The 9,469-nt window shown below is 35.4% G+C and overlaps 1 protein-coding gene across 5 annotated transcripts; it reads left to right on the forward strand.

The window, feature by feature from the left end:
- The first annotated feature begins 356 nt into the window (after positions 1-356).
- Positions 357-8,354, forward strand: LOC122041454 (protein PHOSPHATE STARVATION RESPONSE 2-like). 5 transcript variants are annotated; one of them, XM_042601142.1, is made up of 9 exons: positions 3,037-3,328; positions 3,737-3,876; positions 4,372-4,992; positions 5,807-6,017; positions 6,104-6,180; positions 6,261-6,300; positions 6,496-6,553; positions 7,153-7,222; positions 7,787-8,354. In XM_042601142.1, exons 1-9 carry the CDS (start codon positions 3,295-3,297, stop codon positions 8,114-8,116), a joined length of 1,581 nt encoding a protein of 526 aa, XP_042457076.1. In that variant the 5' UTR covers positions 3,037-3,294; the 3' UTR covers positions 8,117-8,354. The 5 variants fall into 5 exon arrangements, 4 of the variants coding, with proteins under 4 accessions (XP_042457076.1, XP_042457078.1, XP_042457077.1 ...); XM_042601144.1 differs by lacking the exon at positions 3,737-3,876 and having other exon boundaries at positions 3,038-3,328; XM_042601143.1 differs by lacking the exons at positions 3,037-3,328; positions 3,737-3,876 and adding an exon at positions 3,349-3,423.
- Positions 8,355-9,469: the final 1,115 nt, after the last annotated feature.

The following is a 9,469-nucleotide window of genomic DNA, read 5'->3' on the forward strand; positions in this document are numbered from 1 at the left end:
GCCATTATAAAACCGTGATTGCTATAATTGTGGAGTATTACGGATTTTACCATAATACTAAAAGTAAAGTTAATTTCGGAAAAAAATATATGGATAGAGTAGTGTTGCTATAATAGGGCGTAATTTTTAATTTTGACCTTTTTTTATTTATTCTCATCATCATTTTGTAATCATATCATCATCAATCAGTTAGTCAGACGTTCAAGTAACAACACTGTTTCTTCCCTCAATCCAGTGTTTGAATTTTCTGGCACTTGTGAAGAGTTGACTTTCCACTAACTTTTTTGCTTTCCCTTGCTTAATCATGACCTCTCTTATCTTACAACTTTCTTGTCTCTTAATCTTTCACTATCGAACTTTTCTTTGGGCAGATAGAGTAGAACTCAAGTAGGAGAAGAAAAAAAAACAGAGAGACTGCCAACTGAATACTATATTTTATTCTTATAATTTACCAAATGGTAAATTCAATGCGATTATACGAGTAAAAATCCAATTTTGTTGTGATTTTTAAGGGAAAGATCGGATTTTGCAGTTCCAATCACATGGCCGCTGAGCAGATTGACTTCCCATTGCTTCCTTCTCTAGTTCTTAACTTTCCTTTTTTGACTTTTCTCCCGCCGCTGAAGCTTTCATTAATGGCGGATTGGGAGGTTACACTTGCCGACGTGATTTGCTTGCCGTTTCTGTTTCCTTCTAAATTCTCAGCGAGCTGCTCCTGTTCAACGCTCGATGCAGAAACTGAACCAGAAATTTTGAAACAGATACAGTAGTCTCATCTTCCTTTATACCAGTAATTTTCTCTTCTCACCAAAAAGAAAACTCATCGTTTGTGTGTTCTTCTTGTTCGTGCTCTCTGTCTCTGTTTCTATAAATGGTCAAGTTTCAGTTTGTTTCTATAATTTTTAGTACTTTCTTTTTTATCATTTATCTGTTCAAATTCTCAATCTGTTACACTATCACAATTATGAAATCTGCATGTTTTCTGCATAATTATCATTGCAGCATCAAGGTCATGAAACTATAGTTCATGCTAGTTCTAAGATCAGTATGGAAAACAGTTCAGAGTGTAGAGAAGATAACTATTCAGAAATCGATTGTTCAGAAATCAGATATGATTTGGAGAAGTTTATAGGCAAGCCGCCTTTGGATTTGCATCCTAAACCACCAAAGTTTAGGAGAAGATTAAGGCAGATCCAAAAAACTCTACCTTTGAGCCAAGAATTATCAAGTTTTTCTGAGTATATGTTCAGTATCAACCACCACCAAGTTAGGAAGACTACTCAAAGTATGATTGAGAATGAGTTCTTCATTGAGTGTTCACCGGTTGTTCGATCGGGAAATGTAGTCATGATACCTTCAACTATATATGATCCTATAGAAGGCATGGCGAAGAGAATGAGCCTCAAAGAAATCTCACCTTCTAGATTGACAAGTAGTGAAGAAAACTCGCTTCCCTATTTCATGTTCATTGCGGATGATTGTAGTTGTGAAACTATTGTGGCAAGTCCTATGAAGCTCAAACCCTCTGAAAACAAGTCCTTGGATTATGTTTATAGCTTCCATTCACTGAAAGCAAGCGGAAATTTATCAAACAAGAGTGTTACATATGCTCCACATATTGTTGGAAGGATGACAGTCTCGAGTTCTCTCATTGTGAGCTTGAACAGATCGAAATTCATAGAGACTGAGTTTGTTTTGTTCGATAGCAAGGGAGAACAATCAATGGAAAAAGATGTGTCTTCATCACAATTGAAAAAGCTTGCCACCATATTTCGACCAAGTAGTACATTGAAGCACAATACTAAATCACAAATGATCGACGAATCAGAGTGCCAAGATCACGTTGCAAATGGCCTTTCACCGATCCTTGAGCTAGCCGCAATAGTTATCCGAGATTACGGGTACAAAGAATCAAAAGGAGAAGCTTTCGGTGGTTGGGGCCTCAAGTTCCTTGAGAAAATTGAATCTAAGAATTCCTTGAATGAGAGTCACGAAGAAAGGCACAAACACTTGAATGTTCTACTCCCAGCGGGACTACACGGTGGACAGGTCATGAAAGACGGCGGTCCATCGAGTCTTATTGATCGATGGAAGGCCGGCGGACATTGTGATTGTGGAGGCTGGGATGTTGGGTGTCCATTGACAGTGCTGAAAAGCCACTCAGTTTGTTCAAAGACAGATTTGGAAGAGCATTGCAAGCCCTTTGAACTTTTCATAGAGGTACATGGAATGATTAGATATAGATGATTAAACTGTCTTTTTTGGCATGATTAATGTGGATTTAAATGCTAATTAGGGATGTAATTTTCAGGGTAGAAAGAAGAATGAACCAACTCTCAAACTGATGAATGTCAGCAAAGGCATTTATGTTGTGAACTTTGAGCCAACTCTATCAGCTCTTCAGTCTTTTTCCATAGCAGTTGCTTTCATTCATTCTCATGAGACTGTAATCTGAATAATTTTTTTCTCTGTTCTTGTTTTCATTGTTAAAATCTATCTTTTTTGTAAATGGTCCACTGAGCAATAGCATAGTCTCAACTAAAAAAGTAAGAACTGTTCTTGAGAATCTCATCCAATTCCTGTTTTAAAAGTTTTTTTTCATGGAGAGGAAAAACTGCAAGTTGAATCTGACTCAGACTTTGTGTTTGTGGAGTTGAGTAGGTTTCTGTCAGTGCAGAACCTGTTCAGTATTGTGCTGGCTGTTTTTTTTCTTGTGATCTAGATGTTTTGATGTTGATTGTTCCATGTGTTTTGTTGGATTGGATTTTGATCAAATCAGTTTGATGCATTAGACTCGCACGAGCATAGACTAGCTTGAATTTGAGCATTGTCGAAGGATAAAAGAGGTAATTTATAATAACAAAGATGTTTTTTTATTAACTGTTTAATTTTTATTCTGATAAGTTAAAATTTTCAAGCATATGGGGTTATTTAGAAATGGAGATTCCAAATTTAGGGACTTATTTATAAAATTGGAAATTGAGAAGGTGGCAATTAGAAAATAAAATTCTCTTCTGCGAATATTTAATTGGGATCGGTGGAAGCCGCGTTGGAAAGCTGACGCCGGCATTCTCCGATACGTATTAGCTCGTCGACGACGGCGACGGCGACGGCGACGGCGACGACCACGTGCTCGGCTTTCTCCTCCCGCCCGACGCTCCAAATCCCGGCCTTTCCGTCTTCGAATCGTCGCCTATAGTTGCGCACGCCCAGGGAGCAACTCGAACCGGCGTTTGATTAGGCTTCTCTTTGCGCCCTTGGAACGATTCCTTCGTGGCCCAGGAATCCTTTCTCATGTTGCTTGTTTTCTGGATAAGAATATTGAAAGGTTGGCTCAGGTTCTGGATTTTTCGTTACTTGTTCTCTCTTATGCGAATCGATCTTAGTTTGGGAGATTTTGTTGGTTGTCTCTTGCTGCTCTATGTATGATGTTTCCACTTTATTGCCGTTTATCCCTTTTGATAAGATATAAAAATCATATCTTGGTGTGTTCGGATCTCGATTCTAGGATTTATTCGGAATAACTTTGCAGGTCGAGACTTCTTATTTTACCTCTCTGGGTCTTGCATAGAATCCGAGTCTTCATATATATTTTTTCCGTGTGTTGTTTGATTAGTGAATGATTCTTGGACGATAATTACCGAAAGGAATTTTCTTCTGAATTGTAGCTGTAGTCTAGCCTAGGTAAGGATAGCTAACTGTTTTTTCTTCTTCTTGAATTTGGTTTTCTGTATAGAGCAAAATTGGATGGTGAATTATGATAGCAATTCTCTCCTGAATACATTCTTGATTTGGATGCTAAAGACTGATAGAAGTTCACTCAAACCCCCTTTTCGTGCAGATTACTACTCTTCTTACTGCTCCTATACGATACAGGTATAGCGAGCCAATCTAATTTTGTTAGTGATACCGCTTGTTGAAGTCTTCAAATAAATGTTCTTCCTTTATAAAGTTAGCTTCCATTGTTCTTTCACCCAATCTAATTTTCCTTGATTGTTTGCCCCTACTGATTATGAGAGGTTAGAACAGTTTTGCTGATTGCATCAACAATATAAATATCATCATTAGTCTCAACTACATAAATTGTATCCTCCATACTTTTAATAAGGCTATATCAAGCTGTGTGAGTTCCGATAGGTTTCCCTTGGTTTATCTATAACATTCTGATGTATTTTTCCTATCCTAGTGGGATTTTGTTTACTATTTTTATGTTACCGGACAGAAACTTATTCTACTTGTGTGCTGACATAATTGTGTTGTTACTTGTTAAAAAATTGCTGATGATATCTCCAAATTGCCTAGAACAAGAAATTGTCCCATGGAAGTAAGTTTAACAGTTGATGCTAAACATTTCTTATTGTTTTCGTACAGACAATGCATAGATGGAAAGAAATGGAAACTCGGTTAGCATTACCAGCAGGGAAGGTAACTATAGAACAACTCTGTAAGTCTGGAAATTCTGGCGTTATGCCATCATCTCTACCCCAGTTACCAATCACAGTGGAAGAAAGTTTCCTTGAATTACCAGATTCCCATCAGATTCCAGTGGATGAAATGGGGAATCCCTTGGTTTCTCCTTACAGTTCTTATGTTGCCAACACTGGAAATGTTCAAACCTTGCATTCATCACCTTCAGGATCTTCTTCAGTTCATCAATATCCTCCAAGACTTCCCCATGAGAGGCATACAAATGCAAATAATACTGCTATTAATGCTGGAAACTCTTTGTCAACCTACTCCTCACACAAAGGAGCTTTTCAAGCATCAACTAATAACTTCTCCAAAGATCCAGTTGAAGTGACCTGGAGTCTAGATTCAGTTCAGGGAGTTCTTAACTCAGATGATGACATTACTGGGAGTAATCCTATCCAAAGCAGCTCAGTTATGATAACTCATGATCTTAGTAATCAAAAAGAATGGTGGAACAATATTGAGAATGAAGACTGGAAGGAGCTTCTTAGTGACATGACTGCTGTAGAATCTCAACCAAAGGTGCTTGCTTTATCTATAAGCTAAAGAAGTTTGACAATAGCATGTTAAGAAAAATTTACATAGTTCATCTCATCATATTTCATGTTAGCATTGATAATTTATTTGTTAACTGAATCTTAATCTATGGTCTTTTTGATTGAAGCTGAAGGCTTGTTCAGAAGATTAGATAGGGCAATTGTATTCTTATGTAGAATCATTTTTAACTGAACTAGGTTCCATTGTGAACAACTTAATTTTGTTAAAACAACATAAGGAAGAATAATATTGGTTGACTTTCCCCCCTCTTCCTGCTACACATCTGCATGAGATTACACACACACATAGAGAGATCAACAAGTGATAGAACACAATTATTTTATTATGATGATCATATGGTTGTATTGTATGAATGTGCAATGAGTAGTAGGAGATCTGACAAGGTGAAATGACAAATTGAGTGGACCCTAAGATCATGAGAGATGAAAGAGCATCTAGTAGCTCACTTACTTTTCATGGTTGCAGTTAGATTTTATATCACTTGATACAAGCTTAATCAAAGGTCAGTATCACTTTATATGGACCATACATGATTGATATCAAGCATCACGAGTAAATCATTAAGGTTTGCTTGTGTAGATCTAGTTCCAATGTTGGTCCACTGACAGTTTCATGCTGATTGACACAATGTAATTTGAAATTATGCTAGATATTACACAAGGACTGAAGTCACTATGAAGTTCGATAATCATCTTTAGCTGTTTCATTTACACATGAATTCCATATCAAATCTACATTATAACTATGATGTTCAAGGTAGCAACTGATCTATCTTTAGGTTGTTTACCCGGCTGCACAAACCTCCCAGAATATATCTGTTCTCCATTCACAAACTTATCAGTCAGTTCCATGTCCTTCTGGAGATCTTACAGTTGTCACTAGTCCATTGTCTACTACTACTGCTGCTGCGGTCAAGCCACGTATGAGGTGGACTCCAGAACTGCACGAATGCTTTGTAAATGCTGTCAATCAACTTGGTGGTGGTGAAAGTATGCTCCATCCATTATGCCTGTTCTTCTTTTTAGTTTTCTGTTGGTATTCTAGTTTCCATATTCATCATTTTGTACACCTTCAGAAGCTACTCCTAAAGGGGTACTGAAACTCATGAAAGTGGAAGGTTTGACAATATACCATGTGAAGAGTCATTTACAGGTTCACATTTTTTGTCCTTTTGACTAATTATGCCATACCATGGTTAATAGGTCCTTTTTCGTTTTTTCATTTTTTTTCAGAAATACAGAACAGCTCACTATAGCTCAGATTCATCAGAAGGTTTGTTGAAGTTGTTTGTTTCTGCTTCCATTTTTTGACCATATCTTTTGATGTTATTTATTCATTTTCCAATGGTGTGAATACTTGTTTGTTTTCTGAACTATTGTGGTTCTGCTGCATAATAATGTTAAGAGATCAAACAGAGTTTGGATTGTGTTATGTTTGAATTTAAATATGTTTTCCTTCATGCATCAGGGACATCAGAAAAGAAAGCAACTCAGAGTGAGGAATTCCCTGCTCTTGATCTCAAGAAGTGAGTTAACTGTTGCCTCATAAAGGATTCTTGAAGTATAATCTTATTGGCCATTTAAACATTTTATTATTATTATTATTATTATTAGTAGTAGTAGTAGTATTATTGTTATAATAATTATTATTATTTTATTTTTCAAGAAGTACCACATTCTGTGTACTATCTAAAGGGGAAATGAAGCCTTAAAAGATGTGAATAATGATCCACTTCATTGAGAATTCACCATTTCTGGTTGCCTATGTTTTGTAAAGTATCTATACATATGGTTTGCTAATTCTTATTTGAATAAAATGCATATAAATTTTCTTGTCTTTAACTTCACTGATAAATGTAAAATAAAGAAAACACACTGATATTTTACCAATAATATTCAGCTAACAGTTCCCATTCAATGCCATATTTTGCGTATACATGCCATCTATTATGATAAAAAATGATAAATTATTTGAGGCTAATTTCAGTTTTCAGCATATTTTGTACACTTTATCTTAATAGCAAAACAAAGAATTATTAGCCGTATCTTATCCTTGCTTTTCTAGCCATGAAGGTCAGAAACTGTCTTGTTTAAATGATTTGCCTTGTGTCCTGTCTTGTTTCAGAGGTTTTGATCTAACAGAGGCATTGCGGCTTCAGATGGAAGTTCAAAAACGGCTTCATGAACAACTTGAGGTACTGTTCATTGTTCAGTGACAAACAACTGTGTCCTATATGATCAAGGCAATGAACTAGTTGAATTTCATGTGATATCTTCCTCGATGAGCTTTAGTTACATGGTATGTGCTTTGTACATACACGAGGGGCGAGTTTGATGTTGGACAGTGACATATAGGACAAATACAATGACCAAGATGACTTTGGTGTCCTGAGAGTGGCAACTGATCCCTTAGGTTTTGGACAACTTCGTGCAATATTCACACGTTATAATTTGAAACAGAGATCCTAAGCGTATCATTACTAAGGCAGATTTGAAATCTCCAATGGTTGATTCTACAACTCATTTTCAAAAAATAGTAGAGGCTATTCTTGTATATTTCTTTGTTTCCTGATAACTTCTTGTAGCCAACATAGAGCACTGCAGTAGTTTAATGTTCCACTAATTCAGTACCATCAACATTATTACACATACACGGCCAATTATTTGGGGTCAAGTTCATGAATCTTATTCATCTACTAATCTCTACGAGCAACTAATAATATTTTTCACCGACATTTTGCTGTCATTATTTTCCACAGATTCAGAGAAATCTCCAACTCAGAATTGAGGAGCAAGGGAAGTACTTGCAGATAATGTTTGAGAAGCAATGCAAGTCAACCATGGACACACTCCATGTTCCTTCCACTGCAGGAGAACCATCAAGTGCATCTTCTGATCTGCCGACTCACATGACTATCAAAACCGATAGCTCCATTGATCCAAAGAAAGCAGAAGAAAGTTCCAAGCAAGTAGTTACCAAAAGGAAGATGCCTGAAGTTGATCCTTCGAGCACAAGGGACACGGACGCTATCATCAGTGCTACTTCTTCGTCTGCCAAATGCTCAAGGGCCGAGGATGATGAGCTATGAATTCTGATATGTTGCGGCATATAAAAGATCTTCAGCAAGGTTATATATGATGAAGAGCCGCCAAGTTATAATTTGTTGATGATTATGGCTGGCTTTTGAGTGAGGGTGTAGATTTTTCAGCCTCACCTTGAGATGGTGGCAAGTTTTAGAAAAACCATTTCATTAAGTATGAAGTTATACAAGAATCCATTGTCTCTTTGTGAAGACTGAAAATTTTAGAGTAATTATTGCATATCTATCGCTATTTTTTTATTATTTATAAAACTCAAAATTAAAAATATATTTCAGTACTCAGTTTAATCATTAATTTTTAATTTTATATACTTTATTAAAATAATTTTAAAAATGCTAAGAGAGCACTTGATTTGTAAATTTTTTATTTTTATTTTTTAAGAAAATAAAAAATATTGTTTGATCGACAATTTCTATATTTATTATTAAAAGGAAATATTATTTTATGAAAAATATAAAAAAAAATGTATATTTTTTATAAAATAAAAATAGAAACCAAACGCTATATATATATATATATATATATATATATATATATATATATATATATATATATATAAAAGATTTTTATCTTACACATCCATTGTTAGTGACTCTCTAGTGTCCGAGCAACTCTCTCCAAGAATACTTTTATAAAGAAAAGATAATTATATTCAGCTAGGATGAGTAGTGTTTGGCCTCATAGGATTAACAAGAAAAAAAATAGGATCAACAGTCTTTTTAGTCTTATATGACTCCAGATTTTCATATACTAAAAAAACAATTATAGGATTTATTGAGGTAGACATAAACAACTATCTTGGTATTACATATTTTTGTCCAAATTGTATGATGACAATTACATATTTTGTAAAACATATTAAAGTCGCAGTAGTCAAAGACAAAAGTTATGGAAATTCTACAACATAACCTACATATTGATATAATTTTTAAGAAAAATATACTACCATAATATAAAATGACGTTACACAATTCAATCTTTAAAGTATGACCCAGGGCGTAACACACGTATGACATTTCTAGCGTAATGACTAGGGGTCGATTCTCAGGAACTGACATTTAGGGTTTACCTCACCATGCACATGACGCCTGTGTATCTGTATGTACCTCCCTCTATATCTGTGAGGCTTACACTAGGGGGTCGTTAATGTAGCGGATCTACATTTTTTTAAAGTAATGATTAATACTATTATTAAAGCTTTGACTTCTCGAGGTATATCTTTCCTAAAACCCAAAGGTATTTCTTTTGAAATATTAGCAGGACTAGATTGGAATCTAACTTAGAACTCAACCCATAATAGCAAACACTTAGGCCTACAAGAATCTATCATGTATAAAATT

The sequence above is a fragment of the Zingiber officinale genome, chromosome 2A, assembly GCF_018446385.1.
Source record: "Zingiber officinale cultivar Zhangliang chromosome 2A, Zo_v1.1, whole genome shotgun sequence".
Lineage (NCBI taxonomy): Eukaryota > Viridiplantae > Streptophyta > Magnoliopsida > Zingiberales > Zingiberaceae > Zingiber > Zingiber officinale.

Excerpts from the sequence above, each read along its gene's own strand:
- LOC122041454 (XM_042601142.1), top strand. The coding sequence starts at position 3,295 with ATGTTGCTTGTTTTCTGGATAAGAATATTGAAAG. Across the intron at positions 4,993-5,806 it reads CTGTAGAATCTCAACCAAAG|GTTGTTTACCCGGCTGCACA; the intron begins GTGCTTGCTTTA and ends ATCTATCTTTAG. Across the intron at positions 6,301-6,495 it reads TAGCTCAGATTCATCAGAAG|GGACATCAGAAAAGAAAGCA; the intron begins GTTTGTTGAAGT and ends TTCATGCATCAG.